General features: G+C 40.2%; 1 protein-coding gene across 2 annotated transcripts in view; it reads right to left on the bottom strand.

The window, feature by feature from the left end:
* Window positions 1-17,258: 17,258 nt before the first annotated feature.
* RYK (receptor like tyrosine kinase) overlaps window positions 17,259-20,452 on the bottom strand; it is an 83,800-nt gene continuing 80,606 nt past the window's right edge. For both annotated transcript variants that reach the window (XM_044252330.1, XM_044252331.1), the window contains exons 14-15: window positions 18,600-18,736; window positions 17,259-17,697 (exon numbers count right to left, since the gene is read on the bottom strand). In XM_044252330.1, the coding sequence (XP_044108265.1) occupies window positions 17,586-17,697; window positions 18,600-18,736 (249 nt within the window). In that variant the 3' untranslated portion in view covers window positions 17,259-17,585. The remainder of the gene's footprint in view (window positions 17,698-18,599; window positions 18,737-20,452) is intronic.

Genomic DNA, 20,452 nt, shown 5'->3' with positions numbered 1-20,452 from the left:
AATCAGATGGAACTATCCTGATGGGCCAAGAGGAACAGAGGAAGTAGCCATGGAAGTAGATGCCTAGGAGGTGAGAGCCACTGCTTATGGGGGGGTCTGGGGAGACTTTGTGATTGGAAGGTACAGGCACAGAGGGCAAGAGATGGTAGAGAGGAGAAATGAGGGAGAGTCCTAGGTCTTTCTAGAAAGAGCACAACTACCATATGCTTGCCTGTTCTGTATAAAGAGGCTAAGATGGTTTCTACCCAAGGCTGAATCAGAGGGTACTCTCGAAAAGAAATTAGACAGGATATCTGGGAAGGCTGAGGCTCCTAGTGCCTTTGTTGGCATCACAAGAAAAGGCTTTCTCATTTTACCAGGACAAGGGGTAGATGGTATCCCGGCCATGACCCCTAAATGGCATCCTGCCTAAGGCTCCACTTGGGAGAGAGAGTTGAATAAACAGAGCCACAAGATGGTACTGAAGACTAGCACCAACTACTTATGTTAAACTACAAATACTTCACAGATATAAACAGGTAGCCAATGATTCCTAGATCTTTAAGTAAAACAGCACACAAAGGAATCAAGATAAACAGAACAATAAACCCAGAAGAGAGAGTTTCAAGTTTTTTAAAAAAAAAAATCTACTTAGTATCCTCAGAGAGATTCTAGGAAGTTTTTCTTCTATAGACAAAAAAAGAAAAAAGTCACTAGAAAGGAGAAAATAGAAAATGTTCTTGGAAATTAAGAAATGTAAATGTCAAACAAAAAAGATGCATACAAATGAAAGAAATAGCTGAGAACTCAAAATGTAATCCCCAACCAGCAACATTAGCATTCCTGGGAACTTTTTAAAGTGAGAATTTCTGGGTTCCAGCCTGAAATTACTAAATCTTAAATTGGGAGTGGGGCCCAGCAACCTGCATTTTCATGAGCCTTTGATTTGGATGCACCTCAAGTGTGAGAACCACTGACTTAAACTAAAACAGAAATACAAAGAGGTAAGAAACATGAGAGATTCTGATTTCAGAAAAATGTCCTTCAACTTAAGAAACCTTTAAGATTGAGGAACCTGTTTTATCCCCTCGGAATTGCCAGGCAGACGCAAGTTAATAGATGTAAAAAATCTGTAACCTCTCATAGCCCAAGGCAAATACACAGTAACTGTTATTACCCTCATCACTGTTCTGTGCTTGGCATGTATACTTCCAGACCTTTCTCTATACCTGGATAAACATAGTCTTGTGGTTTTTTTTTTTTTTTTTTCCCACAAAGTTCATCTAACTGTACACAGTATTATGCAACTTAGTTTTTGTATTTAACAGGAAGTTCTCATTTCCTCTAGATTTGCTTTAATTACTACATAGTATCCGTACTTCACCTGCCTCTTGTTCATAGCTTTTTTAAAAATTATAAATAATGCTACACTAAGTTGCAGTCCTACCAAGAATGTGTGAAGATACCAATTTCCCTCATCAACACTTGATATTGTAATGAGTTTAATTCTCAATAAATGTTAATAAAAATAAAAGAGACTTTTTGCTACATTTCACTGCATCTGACTTCAGATGGGGCAACTTCTTTCTTGTCTTTGTTGACCATTTATATGTTCTCTTCTATAAGTTTTCTGTTTATAACTTTGGACATTTTGGTTATTTAGCTTATTGGAAGGCTAGTGATTTTGGTGTTTTTCTGTACAAGGCCTCTTTCCTTTGTTTTTTGCTTGTTTTTGCTTTTTTATTAATTCTAAGTTTGTCTATGAGTTTTATTATGTCATTGAATCTCCTGTACTTTTTAGGTATATTATGATATCATCTGTAAACAATTATAATCTTGACCCCCCAATATTATTTCTTGTTCATGTCTTACTGTCCCATGGGATTTTGACAAAGAAGTCCAAGCAGAACATGAGGTCACAACCCAAACTTACAGACCATATGAAAATAGAAGACATGGTAAATGAGTCAGTAAAGGACCAGCAGCTTTAGACTGCCACGAACTTCAAGAAATGGAACTAATGGTCTAGATTACTAAAAAGACATGTGTACAATGGCTAAAGAAACAAAAGATACAATAAAAAATATAAGCAATTGCTTAGGTTAAAAGAGATATATTCTTTTTATAAAAAAAAAAAGATTTTAGAAATAAAAAAATACATCCATTTAACTTTAAAACCCAAATCCATTAAACAGCAGAACCACAACTAAAAAAAGGGTTAGTGAATTAGAAGGGAGGTTAAAAAAATTACCCGGAATGCAGTACAGAAAATTAAAATAAGTGAAAAAAGTAAAAGTGATTAAGAGACATGGAAGATGGAACAGGAAGAGGCAACATTAGCCTTCAAAAAGACCATTTTTCAGCATGGCTGGTGGTGCAGTTGGCTAAGTGTCTGACTCTTGATTTTGGCTCAGGTCATGATCTCAGGGTCATGAGATCAAGCTCTGTGTCAGGCTTCATGCTCAGTAGAGTCTGCTTAGGACTCTCTTCCTTTCCCTCTGTGCTCCCTCACCTCACACACTCTCTCTCAAATAAATAAATAAATCTTAAAAAAAAAAAAAAGGACTTTTTCTCCCTCTTATCTTAGGGTTTAATTAATCCAGCTACAAACCCTAGTCCTATACCTATCACTTGGCATTTTTCTCCCAGACAACAGGAAGCTAATTAAATACTTACTATATAGCAAGTATACTTTTTATAAAAAATACATTTTTCCTTCGATTTTCAAAAATAATTTCAAGGCCACTTGCTAGTATCCTGTGCCTAAGTGAGAAAGTATATTTGTAACAAAAATACTGTGTACTTTCTAATTCCACTGTGTAACAATGAAAAAAACAGACCAAGGAATTTAATTCCTGGGGCAGGAGGGAGTGAGGGAAGGCCATTTGTCATGAAGTCACCAGGGCAGTTGCCAGGGCCTCCCTTTCATGGTAGGTTGGCCAACGGTGTCAGCTCTTCAGAATGAGGTTCTAGGTGATGTTTGTGCTGGTGAATTAGAGCAGAGAGTTGGTGATGTCTAGGTCATAGGTCATTTCCTTAGTGGCTCATAGGCACAGATTATAGCTCAACCCCAGTAGGCACCCTATGGTCTCAGGTCTGGGTCTAGTGGTCAGGTCTATTGGGCCAAAGTTGTTACCACTGCTGAAAGCAACTCCAGGGACTTTAGCTAAATCATGTACATGCATAAATTTATGCTGACTGTATAGAGGAACATATGAGCTAGACACTAAGTAATATCATGGGGACATAGCTGTGGAAAAGGCAGCCCATCAGTGAGGTCCATGTAAAAACTCCCTACACGTGGCCATTTTACCCTAAAGACCGACATGAACAATTAAGTCCACCTCTCTCGGTTTCTTTCAGGAATGTCTGTCTTAGAAAGTAACCTTGTTTTTGACATAACTTTCTCCAAGCCTTTTTCTGAATATATTTAGGTTTTTTTCTGCCAGGAGGAACTCTTAGAATAATGAATTCCATATGTGTACATTTTTCAGTGGGAAATGGAAGGATTACCTTTTTCAGTAAAATTATTCTTTGCCCTAAGAAATCATTATATTTAATAAACCCTAAGTGCTATAAGAAGTTACAAAAGAAGGGGTGGAAGGTCCTTTTTTTGCTTGGGGGGCTTAAAATGGAACAGATAAAAAAATATGCATCTTTCATATTCACATGATTCTGTGCTTCCAAACATGTTGAAGGAAAGCATTTTTCCTAACAATTCTTCAGTGTCTGGCAATAAAAACTTGAGTGATTTTCAAAAGACGTATCTCTGGCAGTCAGGGTTATCACTGGGAAGAAAATGGGGGCAGGAGGCCCAAACAGGATGTTATTGCCAAAGTCTGAGGGACAGCATAGAGGGGATAGAAGTCTGGTCCAGGGGGCGCCTGGGTGGCTCAGTGGGTTAAAGCCTCTGCCTTCGGCTCAGGTCATGATCCCAGGGTCCTGGGATTGAGCCCCATATCGGGCTCTCTGCTCTGTAGGAAACCTGCTTCCTCCTCTCTCTCTGCCTGCCTCTCTGCCTACTTGTGATCTTGTCTGTCAAATAAATAACCAGGCTACCCTGCAGACATTCTCAGGATAGGAGACTGGAGAAGCCTTATCAGACAACCAAATTTCTTCCCCTAGATAACTCAGTAAGAATCACAACAGGAGGAGTGAAGGTGGCTCCCTGGGGAGGCCCTGGAAGAAGGCTGAGAAGTGATGAGTTTTGTGTTGGTTATGTTGGGGTTGAGATGGCTATAAGATATGTTGGTGGGGATATCCAGAAATTATTCAAAAAGGCCTGGACCAGAGATCTAGGTGTGTGGGTGCTGGGCACAGATCAGTTATCTGAGCATAGTTTCAATCACTGAGGGGCAAGATGGAGAAAAAAGACTGGGAATAGGAACCTTAGGAGCCCCCCATACTTGGGGGAATGGGAGAGAGATGTACACCTGTATACAAGGTAAGAGCAAGAAAAGGCCCAGGAGAGAAGTGTTGGTAGTAGAGTCTTTCTTTTTTTTAAATGTTTCTTTTTTTTTTTTTTTAACTAACTTATTTATTTGAGAGAGAGAGACAGTGAGAGAGAGCATGAGCGAGGAGAAGGTCAGAGAGCGAAGCAGACTCCCCATGGAGCTGGGAGCCCGATGTGGGACTCGATCCCGGGACTCCAGGATCACGCCCTGAGCCGAAGGCAGTCGTCCAACCAACTGAGCCACCCAGGCGTCCCGGTAGTCGAGTCTTTCAAGCAGGGTGATGTGACTGGTATGGTCAGGAGAATAAGGACTCAGAAAAGGCCACTGAATCTGGCAACCATGGGAGTCTTAGAACTTGCAGAGGGAGCAGCCCCAGAAAGTAAACACATGAAGCACAGAAAGGACACTGGTCTGGGGCTGGGGGTTGGTAACACCCTGGGCAAGCCAAGAGATGGACCAGGGGAGGTCGAACCATCAGCTCTTCCAGACAGTATGATGGCACCAGGCAGGGGAGAAAGTGAATGGAGAGAAAAGGGAAGTCATGGTCCAGTTCACATAGACAGAGGAGGAAGCCATCAAAGATGGGAAAATCAGGGAGAGGGCCATAAATAGAACACAGCCTAAGGGATCCAGGGTGGGAAGGGACAGTAGTGTTGGCAAGAGGGCAAGTAAGATGAGAAATCTCCTCTGAAAGAGGGGAGGATTGTTCCAAGAGCCCAGAATGCACTTGAGAAAGAAAGAAGAGCTGTTGAATAGGGCTGAATCAGGAGAGGGCTAAAGACAAAGACGAATGGGACAGGAGGGTCAGAGTGAGAGCAAGGACAGTGAAGACAGTCTGTGGGATACCAACTGGCCAGGCCACAGTACAGAGTCAACCTGGGACAAGCAAACAGTGTTGCCTCTGAGAGGGTGCCTGGCCTAGTCTACTGCAGAAAAAATAAGCCCAAGGTTATGTTGGGGTCAGCCCTCCTTTTTTCCTGAGCTCCAGGGACCTCAAGGTCTATAGGTGATCACCCCAGAGTGATGGCTTCTCTTCTGGGAACATTTTCCACACCCCTAGCCTAGGAAGTCCTTCCGTCTAGTATAACCATCATGGCCTTGGTCTGTTTCTAGAGGTTCTTCCCCTCACCCACATCTTCCATGGGAGGAAAGTGATGTTTCTAGAGCAATTCCTTCTGAAATTCCTGTCCAGGATTATAGGGTTTCCAGCTGTTCTGGAGAATCAATCCGTGCCATATCTGCCACTATGAGGATGCAGACAGGCCCTTGGTTGGGAGGATTTCCCCGTCACAGGATGGCTCAGGCAGCTGTGAGAATGGACTGGGAAGGCTAGAAGGCAGCCCCATTAGGAAGGGGTCACAGTTATCCAGGAGGAATGATGGGGGCCTGGACGAGAGGGGCAGTGATGGAGGAAAGTGAAGTTGGGGGGGTGCAGGGACACATTTAGAAAGAGTAGGTGGAGTATGGGGGTGAGGAACAGAGGAACCAAAGCTGGTCTCATATCGAGCGGCACTGAATGTTCTCATCTGAACAGCAGGCTTCCAAGTATACCACTTCCTAAGAAGAAGTGTACCATTTTCCTGAGAGGGGGTGGAGGGTGGGCAGAGCCTCTGGATGGGAGCATGAGAGGTCCACTTCTCATGGCCTGCATCTACAATGACTTCCCTGAAAGATCCAGGGCCAAAGACTCTGAACCAGCTCTGGGAAGGAGTGGGAGGTCCAGTCTGGTAGGACCACCTCAGATCTGAACCCCCAACCTCTCTTACCTCCTAGCCTGGGTATAATCATGGCAGTCTGGGCTAGTACAATCATGGCAGTCTTGGGCCAGACTCTTCAAAAACCTGAGAAGAGGAACTGGCGCTTTGATATACAATGATGTAGCTTTCCACAAGAAGGGCACTTTTGTTTTTTACCTCTGGGAAATGGAGTATTTGTTTTACAAAAAACAGATTATTGGGTAGAAAGAAGTTGTGTAGCAGAGAGAGACCTAGGGTCCAGATGGTGAAGGGTACCATGTGCTAAGATGGGAAGTCTGAGTACTGTGCAGGGACATACTCTGTGAACCCTCCATCTCACTCTGTCAATCTCCCAAACCCCTGGCTCTACCACAGGTCCTATCATCTCCAAAAACTAAGTCACCTTTAGACCCAAACCCAGATCCCATTCTAACCAGACCACGAACTCCTATTTTCTAGTTTCACTCTTTTAGTTTCACATCTATCCTGCAACCTCCTAGACTCAAAGACTCCAGGCCCTCGATATAATGGTCTAACTACAACCTCATCAGTTAGAGCTCAAATGACCACCCAAACTACATCTCATCAACACCCTAAAGTCTCTTGTACTGCTGTTCTCCCGCCTATCCAGAAAAACTCCAATTCTCTTATCAAACTCCCATTCGGCCATCTCTTATCTGGGCCCCTAAATCTGTCCTCTTCTTCCATAGTAACTGAGTTTCAGTTGGGAACATGGCTACCCAGCTAGACCCACTTCCCAGACTTCCTTGCAGTGCCTAAGTTCTCACCAATAAAATGAGAGCAGAAGTAATGTGCACAACTTCTCTTTCACTTACCTAAAAAGAAATTACTGCTTTCCACTTCTGCTCTTAACCACTTTCAGGTGCTGGAACACTAAAGTGACAAAGACCTAGCCTTGGCCGTGCAGCCATATGAGCACAGCCTATTGAATGGCAGAACAAGGCCGCCTGGGTGGCTCAGTTGGTGAAGCGACTGCCTTCGGCTCACTGGGATCAAGTCCTGCATCAGCTCCCAGCTTTGCAGGGAGTCTGTTTCTCCTTCTGATCTCCTCCCTCTCATGTGCTCTTTCAAATAAATAAATAAAATCTTAAAAAAAAAAAAAAAAAAAAAAGGAATGTCATAACAAGGGGCACCTGGGTGGCTCAGCTGGTTAAGCATCCACCTTCGGCTTAGGTCATGATCCTAAGATCCTGGGATCAAGACCCACATGCGGCTCCTTGTTCAGCAGGGAGCCTGCTGCTCCTCCTGCTTGTGCTCTCTCTCTCCCTCTTATTAAAAAAAAAAAAAAAAAAGAATGGCGGAACAAGATAGAAGGATCTAGAACACTGAGTGGATCAAGAAGATGAGCCACCACTCCACTAGCCTAGGCCACTTCCCTCCCTTTGGACTGTAATGTAAGGGAGAAACAAACATTTATTTAATCCATTCCTTGTTACAGCAGATTCTATTACAGTCAAATACGTGGAGAAAAATGCCATCACCAATCAGGACAGTACCACCATAAATCCTTTGTCTCCCAACCTCAGCAGAGTTCTACTTTCACTTGTTATTGGTCAGCAACCTTGCAAATTCACCCACTGAAGGCTACAAACTCTCATGATATTTACCAGGGCTCTGTCCAACCTCTCACTTTCAGTCAATAATACTATCTCTTAGGGCACTATAGACACTAGGACCACCAAACAGGGTCTCCCACTATCTCTCAGCCATCCCTGCAATCCTCTACTGTTCCCCAATGGTAAAGGTGTCCTCTCTATGCTCTGGTCAGACTCACTGGATTAAAATCACAGCTCCATTATATACTATCTCAGTTTCCCTTTCCTCAGCAGTAAAATGGAGATGATGACAACACTACTTGACAGGATGGTGAAGAGAAAATTAAATAATGCATATAAAGGAACCAGTACAATACCTAGTATACAGTAAGCAATGGCCACCTGCTCCTAATCCTGCTAAAAAAAGGTGATCACATCACTACCTCAGGGAAGCCATTCTCTCAAAACTCCAAACCTCTCAATGTGAGGCCCTTCATGCAGCATCAGCCATTTACCCCTTGAATATTCTCTCTTGTCTCTCTCTTTTGTTTTTTAGAGAGTGAGCGAGCAGGGGGTAGGAAGTGGCTGAAAGAGAGAATCTCAAGCAGATGTCACATCCAGCATGAAGCCCAATGCAGGGTTCGACCCCAAGACCCAGAGATCATGACCTGAGCTGAAATCAAGAGCCAGACACTCAATCAACTGAGCCACCCAGGTGCCCCTACTCTGTCTTGAACACTGTGCTCCAATACCAAACTGCCCACAGGTCTAAAAAATAAATAAAATAAAATAAATGTTTACTCTTTGACAGATATCTATATTAAAATGCCCACCTTTGCATTTAATGACTACTCTAATTAAAGTAAATCCCCTTCCTGAAAAAGAACACTCACCTCCCTAAAAATCACCAACATGAAAAAGAGTCTATTTTTCATCTTATGGCTGGGAAATGATACTGAATTCAGTTTTCTTCCTTGTAAAATAATATAGTTAGGTTAACCTCTTTTTAGCTCTAAAATGTGATGCTATCCTAAAATGGCTGTGGGGAAAAAAGCAATCTTTGTATCTATTTTTAAATCTTATGTTGTTTAAATGCACTTGAAATGTTGCATCCTGTGGAAAGGGAATGAGGCTCTTTTGAGAGGGACAAATGATACATGAGCCAGATGGCAACAAAGGGATGCTGAAAATGGAAAAGGTCCAAACTGGCCAGAAAGGACAGTGGAGACAGGGGAAGGTCCTCAGGGAGGAGCCAATCCCAGGTTTGCACAAAGCCTGGCAGCACCAGGTTGCAGCCTCCTGTCTTTTCCTTTTCCTGCCTTCCCAGAAGAACAAGAAGAACTCTAGGGAATACTTATCACAAGACAGGAGTCTGCTTAGCTGACCAAGAATGCTTGTTAGGTCAAATAAAGCTGCCCTTCCTTCAGCTAAGTCATCTGTAGGTATTTCTGGGGGAATAGGAAGAGCAAAGGCCAGAGGGGCACTGCCTAGAGATTCCAACACAAAACCTAAAACACAGCTCTATCAAGACACTGCATTTCCTCATGAAAATTATGGTCAAGTCAAGCCCATTCCGAGCAAAGTCAGAGTTAAAGGAACTTTATTCAGAATACTAATTCTGGAGCTCTTCTTCAGCCAGGACCCAAGACCAATTTCTTAAGTCCATCAGAGTATACAGAGTATCCTGTTCCCGGACTTATACAGACAACTTCTAAGGCATTCTTTAGGTGTGTACTAAGTAATGCCGTGGCCAAATAGTTTAACTTCAAAAATTAACAAGCCTTATATGGATGCAAATACGCTAAATAAAGGCATATATAATACAGTTCAATAGACTCAGGTGATATAGCATTAAATAAATAAATGCTTATTTAAGCTCTTTTAGTAAGATTTTTTTGGAAACATATAGCTAATCTCTGGCTTATTTCCAAAGGCCCTAGGTAATCAGACCATGAAACTAGAGGAAAGGCACTTGGTAGGAGATACTGCAGGCCAAATACTGAGAAGAAATAAATATCCTTGCAAGCTCAAATCTATAAAGCGGTGGCAGAATTATGGACTGGTGGAAAACAGCAGGGCTAGAGACCAAAGTAACAGCAAACACTGGGGAACAGTAGGTTTTCAGGACAAAGTCTTAGAGGCTGAAAGTTTAGGTAATAAGTCCTATGAGGCTTTCTCCTCAAACACGGTGGTCCTCGCCAATCTTAAAAGAAGCTGACTGGGCATTCCCTCCATTCATTAAAACTTCACAATCACTGCACTTCCTCTCATACTTGAAAACTTCTGAAGCATTAACTATATTGCTACCGGAGACCAGATTGCAGTCCATTACTCCATTTCTGTGCAGAGAGAGACATTGCTAGCTGCCCATCAACAAACAGCTAGATGACACTTCCTTAGTAACGGCAAACCCAGTTTTACTCAGGGTAAGAAAATGCTCAACTAAAATAAAAGTGCCCTCAAATATGCATATACTCACAAATGAATAGTATATATCCATACAATGATGAATAGAAAATATCCATACAATGGACTATTATTTGGCAATAAAAAGGAATGAAGTACTGATACATGCTGAGACATGAATCTCAAAAACACTGTTATGTTAAAGCTACTATACACAAAAGGCCACATATTTTAAGATTCCATTTAGATAAGAGGTGAGAATAGTCAAATGTAGAGAAAAAAGTAAATTAGTAGTTGCCTAGGGCTGAGAGTGGGAAATGCTAATGGAAACGGGGTTTCTGTTTGGAATGGTAAAAAATAGAGGACATGTGAATTATATCTCAATAAAGCTGTTGATAAAAAACCCAATAAAATCTAATTTCCCATAATGCCTAACAGCTGTCCATGTGCTCTGGCCAGTAAGATGTTGGTGGAAATACACTATGGGAAAGTTAAGAGTCTCATAAAAAGGACTCAGCTAACTCATGCCTTGTCTTTCATCCTTTTCCCCTATTCCTAGGTCTAGGCCTTGGGGTCAGGGATGAGGGGAGGCGGGTGACAGTCGCTGAGAGCAAAAAGGTGCTAAAAATGGCAGGGCAGCAAAAATGAAGGAAGCCAGGTAATGGATGATACCCTGGAATCACTGTATCAGCCCCAGTTTACCTCTCTCTGGATTTGTAATGGGAAAGAAATAAACCTGTTATTTGGTTAAGTGATTAAAGCTAGATTTCTATCAGTTCTATCCAAATGCTATCCCTCATGACGCATGCCCATCTAATATTAGCCTGTGCTTATCTGGAAGCCAAGAAGGCAAAAGGCAAAAAAGTTGACTCAGAAAGATGCAAAAAAAGTTGATTCCAAATATAACATTCAGGCACCAGGAAGTCAGCTTTCTTTCTTTCTTTCTTTTTTTAAAAGGTAAATAGTTACTTATTTTAGAACTATACATGGTTTCCTCAAGCTTGATATATCCCCGCAGGAGTACTTACCCCTCTCTAAAAAGAAATCATTAAGAAATGCTTTAGTTTTGAAATGTGGGATAAACCAAGTATGAACAAATGGCATACTATTATTTGTTCAAAGAATAATTTCAAATATTAGTTCTCATTTCTTTTTTTAAAAAATAAGTTTCTAACAAGAGGTGTTGGTGAGGATGCAGAGAAAGGGGAACCCTCCTACATTGTTGGTGGGAATGCAAGCTGGTGCAGCCATTCTGGAAAAACAGTATGGAGACTCCTCAGAAAGATGAAAATAGAGCTATCCTCTGACCCACCTGGCAATTGCACTACTGGGTATTTACCCCAAAAATACAAATGTAGTGATCTGAAGGGGCACATGCACACAAATGTTTATAGCAGCAATGTCCACAATAGCCAAACTATGGAAAGAGCCTAGATGTCCATTAATAGATGAATGGATAAAGAAGATGTGGTAAATATATACAAAGAAATACTCTGCAGCCATCAAAACCACCCCCCCAAAAAACCCCCCAAAACAAAATCTTGCCATTTGCAACGACGTGGATGGAAATAGAGGGTATTATGCTAAGCAAAATAAGTCAATCAGAGAAAGACAATTATCATATGATCTCACTGTTACGTAGAATTTGAGAAACAAGACAGAAGATCATAGGAGAAGGGAGGGAAAAAAGAAACAAGATATAACTGGTGAGGGAGACAGACTATAAGAGACTCTTAATCTCAGGACACAAATTGAGGGTTGCTGGAGGGGAGGGGGATGAGGGATGGTGTGGTTGGGTGATGGACACTGGGGAGGGTATGTGCTAGGTATGGTGACTGCTGTAAATTGTGTAACACTGATGATTCACAGACCTGTACCCCTGAAGCAAATAATACATTATATGTTAATAAAAATAGAGTTTGGGGGAAAATTTTTTTTCTAACATCTGTTCTTTGAAGGGTTAAGAGACATTTCCCATTAGGCCCTTAAATAATAGCACTCAGAGAGCAAAGGGGCCTGTAGATTCAGTTTACTTATATATAATGTATATATTCAATACATTAATGTAGGATGTTCTCGTGTCCCAAAAAATAAAGTTCAATGTTATTCTAAAATGTTATTCTAAGCTTAAAAATGAATATAGAAGAAAAATGATTAACTTAATAAGCAATTGTCTGTATTTTTCCTTTCTAGCCCCATAAATAACATCACCTCCTTTTTATTGTATGAGGTGGTAAGGGGCAGACCTGGAAAATATTCTCCCACTAAACTCAACGAACTACTTCACTTGGGGTAATTATTCATATACAACTCCAAATAAAGCTGACCTTATAGAAGCATGAAACAATATGCCATTGGGCTAATTATCCCTGTGACCAAAGAAAAAGCAGGGAAAATGAAGAGAAAAGGTGGCCAAGGGATTGGGGAGAACGATGCTTTTAAGCAACCACTGGGGTGGGATATGGTCTTCCCTACTAATCTGCTTCTTTATTTTATGCTGTATTGGTTTATATTACACAAAACTTGATCTCTTCAAAGTTGAATATAAACATCACATTGATAACATAACAATATTTTAAATAAGAGATAATGCTTTTCAAGAACTAGCAGACTTTTTTTAAGCCAAATCGCTCTCATGCAAATAGATCATTTTTACTTAATTCATTCAATATTCAACCCTGCCATGTGTCAAGCACTAAGCAAATGAGATTCAGATGTGCGTGACATACAAATTGCTATCCTCAAGAATGCACAGCCAAGTGGTAAAAATTAGCCTGCAACTTACCTCTATCAGAGTGCAAATCTGCGAACAAGGCTGAAAAGCAACTACAAAGCCTGAAGGAACAGGGTTAAGGTGTCAGAGCCATCTCCTGGGTGCCTGGGTGATTTGAAATGGAGTGTGGCACTCTAAGAGGAGCAGCATATGCAAAGGAAATGACAAAATGCATGCAGACTGGAAGCAGTGAGTTGGTGAAGAAGCAAGAGGTGAACTACAGAGAAGAGTGATTGACTTTGTGTACCTGGGACTTGGGAACTCTATCCCGAAGGCTTTGGGAAAGTGCTGAAGGGTTTAAGCAGGGACAGCAGCTCTATGCTAGAAGCACTACTCTAGCAGAGACTGACTGGCTGGGTGGGTTAAGGGCCAAGGCCTGTCCAGAAGTTATGGAGGCGATGGGGCAAAAGATGATGGCAACAAGCAAGATGACCAAGTTGGGTCTGAGGTCCTAAGGAAGTGAACTCAACAGAAGCTGATTTTCATATAATGAAAACATTTCAAGTTCTGTTTTCAAGTTCATTTCAAGTTCAAGTTTCAAAACATTTCAAGCCCTACTTCCCCGTCCCTTCACATTTTTTCCCCACTAAAACCACAGCCTTTACCACAACCAAAGGGATTGGGGGCTAGATAGTCTTTCATGCTTGTAGACCAAATGACAAGAAAAAAGAGTGTCCCATACCCCAGAGGGATTTCTTCCCTTTATTGGATCATTCCCATTAGCCTATGGAACATCTCGCAGAACTGTATCTTCACCTGGAGAAAACATACTCTCCTCCCAGTCCTCCAAACTGCACCCCAAACATTTCTTTGGTCTCCTGTAGTTAACTGCTCCATTTCCCTTCACAGCAGACCTCTCCAAGAGTGTTGACTACAGCAGGGTCTCCACCTTCCCACACTGTATACATACTTCAGCTTGCTCTAATCCCTACTGCTTTTGTCAATAGCCTCCATGGTGCCAAATCCCATAGAGGCTTCTTTCTCCATTTTGAAATACTGACTTTCCTGGGCTTCCATGACACCTCATTTTCCTGTTATTGTTGCTGCTGTTTTCAACTACAGTGGCTTCTAGTTAGTCCTTTTTTTGATATCTCTTCTTCCTTCACTAGAGTGTTAAATGTTGAGAGAGTGTAAGAGTCAGTCCTAAAACCTCCTCCCATCTAAACTCTCTCCAGAGGTTAAGTTTATCCAGTACCATGACTCTAAATATAGTCTACATGTCACACTCCTAAATTAGTATGTTCAATGAGAACTCTTCCTTCAGCTGCAGACTCTCATCTGTCTACGTAGATAACCAATTGGCACCTTAAACATGGCCTACAACAGATAACTGATTCATTCCATCTGCCAAAACAAAATCCTGTTCCTTCTAAAGGTTTTCCATCTCAGTATATAGTCTGGTCACACAACCAGATGCCCAAGTCCCAAACCAACTAGTCATCCCTGATTACTCTCTTTCATTCTCTACCTGACCCTCCAACATCCAAAGGATGTAGGTCCTGTTACCTTCAAAACATGTCTCCAATCTGCCCCTTCCAAACACCCATAATACCCAAATTGCTCCAAAACCTGAACTATGCAGCAGTTTCTTAAAGACTCTTAATACTTTTCCCCTTTGCCTCCCTACAATTTAATGTTTACAAAAGACCTGGCATAATATTTTTTAAATGACAAGTCAAATCATGTCACTCCCTTATTTAAAAAAAATCCTTGAATGAAAAGTTCCATTTTTAAAAGTGTGTGTGTTTTTTTTTAAAAAAAGATTTTATTTATTTATTTGACAGAGAGAGATCACAAGCAGGCAGAGAGGCAGGCAGAGAGAGAGAGGAGGAAGCAGGCTCCCCGCTGAGCAGAGAGCCCGATGCGGGACTCGATCCCAGGACCCTGAGATCATGACCTGAGCCGAAGGCAGCGGCTTAACCCACTGAGCCACCCAGGCGCCCGAAAAATTCCATTTTATTTAGAATAAAATATGTGCCCCATGGCTTACAAGGCCCTGCTACTCTCTGTTACTGTATCTCCCAGACCTCATCTGGTACCCTCCCACCCCTAACTACATTCTAGTCACATGGGCCTCTGTCCTCTTCTTCTAGCAGTAGCATCTGGAAGATAAACAGTAGGGCCAAATCTAGAGGGCAGCTTGTTCCTGCTTTTGGGCCTCTTCAATTATGTCACTTCAGCCTGGATCTTTTCATAGCTGGTGTTCTGTCATTCAGATCTCAGCTCAAATGCTACCTGCTCAGAGAAGCCTGGCTAAATATTATACCTCAAGTTCTTCTCTATGATACTGTTCTTTTTATTTTTCATAAACACTTACCAAAATCTTACTTATGTTCATTATCTGCTTCTCCCAACCAGAATGTAAAATCTAGAAAAGGAGGAACCTCATCTGTCCTATTCCCTGCATAGCTTGAGAGCCAGATATACAGTGGGCACTCAATAAATACACATGTATTGAATGAATAACCCAATCCTCCTTGATTCTACAAATAAAATTTTCTTACAGTGGGGTATTATAAGAAAGGAGCTCTAGGTCATTAGAGCCAGCTTATAATATCACATCAGCACTTTGTTAATTTGCTGCTTTCCTAAAAAAAGTATATTTTCTGCAAAATGTCTTCAATAAATATTCACACCCTAGAACAAAAAACAATTGGAAGATGACCAGCCACAGAAATCTTGTACTGCTCTTTTCATCGAAGTCAATGACTCCAAGTAGCTCAGCAAGAAAAATCCATTTGGAGTCTTAAACCACCTACCAAAACAAATACATAAAATAAAACAGCTTACAGACACAAAAAGATAAGGTTAAAGGCATCACACATCCCAGCAAACTGAGAGCACCTCTGGAGCACCTGCTAATTTGGGATAAAAGTCAGATGTCAGCACTCTTTCTTTTGAACCAATCTTGTATAAAGAACTGTGATTTCTAAACAATGCAATAATCTGAACACAAAACAGAACGCACTGAATGCTGAGAGGGATGCTAAAGTTGAACCATTCTGTGTGCATAATACATATAAGAACTAAAAAAGTATTTGTTGACTGAATGCCCTCTAAGATTACAGGTTGTGAACAAAAACATTTGTAACTTTGAAGACTTCAAAGAGCTTTCAGAAAACTGGACTTTCAGGGGGCTGAGTATTTCATAACACAAAAGAAACAGTGTTATTAATAAATGGTTCTCAGAAAAATCATGCTCTTAGGTTGCTTTTGGCAGAGCACGTGTTGTGTGAGCTATTTTTCCAGATGTGCTGATTCATAAAACTTCAACAATGGCAAGAACCTCCAACTGCTATACATTCTTCCTAATATACCTATGAGGACAGGAGTAGAGGCAGGCACCCATAGGCCTAACTATTTAGGACGCTCATTCAACTCTGCCTTAGGTCCTCTACAACCAAGCATAAATACATATATATCCCTCATTTAATGGCTCTGGAGAAAAGTGTCAATGTTGTAATACTTCCTTGTGATAATGATCCCAAGTTATTAGAACTAGGAGATTGAGTAGAGTCAGCTCTTAGGGCTTAGGAGCCTGATTACGTGGGTATCTATCTAGCTGGTAGATGTTCAAAGACTTACCAAATACAACCAATCATTCATTAGGAACACTATTTTCAATACTATTATAATATCAAACAAATCTTTTTTTAATTTTTCAAGTGTTTTAAGAAACAACTTTATACTTAAACCAGCCTTGAAGCACAAAATTCACCAGTTTACTTTCTTGTTTTTTACACTATCCAGAACAACTGAAACACCCCCTCTGTGCACAGCACTATTCTAGGTGCAATAAAAGGGATACTTAACCTTAGAAACACGATTTCACTTTCTGGAATAGTATCATCTCCTTTTCCAGAGAGTAAAAAATAAATAAAATCACCATTGTTTACTACTGACTGACCTGCCCCCAGCCTACTTCTGGCTGATGGAAATCTAAGTGTTTCAATGAATTCATCTACTTTCCCCAAAATAAGAAAGCAGAAATAATTTTCATTAAAAAAATAAAAAAGAAACAGTTTCCCACAAAAGGACAATTTCTAAGGTTTTTTTTTTAAATTTTAATTTTTAGGTAAATTTTAAAGATTTTAATTTTTTAAATTTTTTTTTACCCTAGCTTTTAAGTTTTCTTCCTCCAATACTGCCTTTTCCTATGCAAGGCAAACCAGACATCTTTTTGTGTTGTTTTCCTTTTCCTAAGAAAAAGTAATATATCTTAAAGACAAACCATTCCCAGGACTAGTGATAAATATTGAAAAAAACCAAACTTTAAAGGTGAATCACCTACATTACCTTGATGAAGTAAAAAAGTGAAAAAGCAGTTGGCACTAAGATAGCTATTCCAAGTATCTGTGTTTAAACAATTTTAAAAACTGTTTATTTATATTGTAAGAATGTACCCCTAGTCCAAAGTAACTATGTTTTAAAAAATTGGGGGCCAAAAAATTTATAAAAAACCCTTTCAGTTCAACCTAATAAAAATGATATCTAGAAAATATTCCACATTATTAAGACTGTCTTTAAAAGTTCCGATCCTAAAGCATTCCTAAGGCACAGTGTTCCGGAAGGCATATGTGCTTCTGCTGGTGGTGCATGACGTACAAAGCATCCATGACTGGTTCCAAGGGAGTCCCAAAAGGCACCATGCTCCTGATGCCGTGGGACTGTGAGAGGAGAGTCAGACATAGGCCCCCAGGGCTGCGTGGAACTCCGTGAGACACTGTACCAGCTGCTGGAACTTGGGCCTCTCCTCTGGATCTAAGGCCCAGCAACAAGCCATCACAGCAAATCTGCAATGACAAAAATGGAAAATTAGGCTAATGATGCAACAGTACTCCTAATCTTTTGGTCAATTCGATGCCAGTTGTTTTCTGTCTAAAGGTGGGCATGGGAAGAATGACATACTAAACATCAATGAATATTACTCAATGTTAGCAGTTCTAAAATGAAAAGAAACTAAAACGAGTTATCTGGATTTTATGTGTGGATTTCAACTCTTCATAACATCATAGCAAAATACATCAGCAAATATAGAGAGTTCATGTAAATCCCTAAAACACAGACAAAATAATAACCTGTATTTTCTGAGAGAAAGAACTTGGAAGAAGAGGAAGATTAAACTCTAAGCATCCTGAATCTACAGTAAAATCAGTGCAAAAGCTGCCACCTCACCATGGTATAGAAACTTTCAGGGGATTCAGGAAGCAAGACCACAGTCATCTGTGCACTCAGTCACCCCTGAATAGCCTCCTGCCTACCCTACTCCCTTTATATGGGAACATCACCTACATGACGAAGGCAGGAAACAGGAATATCGCAGCCTGGGACATTTTCCTTAAGTATCAGTTGACACCAAATGGCAAGCAAGATGACAATGAGAGAGGTTTTCTGTAACTAAGGCTGTATAAATAAAACTCGGATATTCACTCTACACAGAATAACTGACACAGTATTTCTTACCATGTACATTATTGGTCTCTCAGATTAGACCAAGCACTACAAGTAAAAAAACTATAAAACGTTCTAATGTCCAAGGCTGACTCTGTGGTTTTCTATGAGTCTAATTCAAGTCCAAAGAGTCATTACTCTCCAGAGGGAAGTCTCTGTATGAATATGGACACCTGCTCTTCTTCTTTTATCCCAGTATCATAAATGGAATGAAACCCACGTCTTCAAGCTCAGAGAAACTCACAGCTCATCAGGACAGTTGATTGGCTGGGCTATTCGATAACCATCTTTCAGGTATGCGGCCATCTCAAAGGGATCAATGTCCACATAGGGCGTCTGGCCCAGAGTCATGAGCTCCCACAGTGTCACTCCGAAGGCCCACTGAGGAAAGAAGGAGAAACACAATGAAGGAAATGTAAAATACTTGTCAGAGTGCTGTTGCTTGTGACCAGGTATGGACCAAAAATAGCACCTGATTCTTAAGGAAAGCAAAATATTAACTACAAAAAGAAGTCTACCATAGCTAGTTTCTCCTGCTGGGAGAAAAAAGCATTTTAATGAATGCAACCTTTAATAGGAATATCATTATTATATATTATAATATATTATATATTCTAAGGTGATTAGATCCCTTGGAAAGAACAGTTTTTACTGCTAATTACAAAACCAACCACCCCAAACTGTTAATTATGTCTAAAATTTTCTTAATATGAAAAATGTTACATTGAATAAGTATAGTTAATCTATATAAATGAGAAGTGGAAAATAAATTTAACTTTAGCCTAACTGGAGGAAGAGAATTCTGAATAAGTTAACTATGTAAACTATGTAAAAATATAAGATGTCATGGATTTTTACTATACTTAAATGATTGAAATTAACAGATGAAGGTATCCTGAAAAAAGATTTTCTAATCTTGCCTGAGTAAAAGATCAGATTTATTTAAAATCAACATGTGAACTACTGGTAGAAACAGAAATCAAAAGCAGTGACAAGAGTGTTCATTCAGGTCCAACCAGAGCTCCCATTTTGGCTCTGCTATGGTTACAGTGGCTCATAGGGATTATGCAGAGGGCAGGTAACATGTCTACACAGAGTTACTGCCATACAGCCGGAATGGACTCAGAGCAGGGACTCCTGCTATCTGCTGCCACCTATGAACCTGAGATGAGAACAGCTAAACTGGATGAGGAGGAAGATAATATTTTTATGAGTCCCTTCTGTTCTAGACATTTTGAATCCTTTATCTCCATCTAATTTTCACAACAAACCTGTGAGAAGAACTGGTAACCCAATTTTACAGGTAAGAAAACTGAGGATCAGAGAAATTAATTGGTCCAAAAACCAAAATTTTTTAATGAGTGAAGGGGAAAGAAATAGAGAAAAGGAAAAAACACAAGTTAAAAACAAGTCTGTTTGCAAGATCTGAGCATACTGCATTACATTTTAAGTAATTATTTTTCAATAGTAACAAAATCCAGAAATACTTCCTAAAATATACAGGTTTTTAAAAAACCATATATTAGGGAACAATAATTTTATTTCTTATTATAATCTATGAAAACAAAACAAAACAAAAACCCAATGGACAGATATCTTTTAGGGTATTTAAAAAATATCATTGGAGAATTCTATACCAAACCAAAATATACTTCAAAAATGAAGGCAAAAATACACACTTTTTAGACAAACAGAAGCTGAGATGGAAATCTGGATCTACAAAGAAAATGCACAGTATTAAAAACATGAGTAACAATTAGATTTTTTTTCTTATTTTCAAGTTTAATGGATTGTTTAAAGCAAAAACAGTAACAATGTATTGTGCGGTTTATAATGTGTATAGTAGCAAAATGTATGCCCACAGTAGCATAATGGGTAGAAGAAGATGAGAAATGGAAATATTAAGTGCTTATGTTAAACACAAATGGTATAATATTATTTGAATGTAGAGGGGCACATCATAAACTCTAGGACAGGTTTCTCAACCTCAGCACTATGTATACTGTGGGCTGCACAATTCTTTGTTGTGAGAGGCTATCCTGTACCTTGTGCGATGTTTAGCAATATCCCTGATCTCCACTCACTAGATGCCCCAAG

This window comes from Neovison vison, chromosome 6 (assembly GCF_020171115.1).
Source record: "Neovison vison isolate M4711 chromosome 6, ASM_NN_V1, whole genome shotgun sequence".
NCBI lineage: Eukaryota > Metazoa > Chordata > Mammalia > Carnivora > Mustelidae > Neogale > Neogale vison.
Note: the sequence above shows the minus strand (reverse complement) of the source record. Positions and strands in the feature narration are given on the sequence as shown.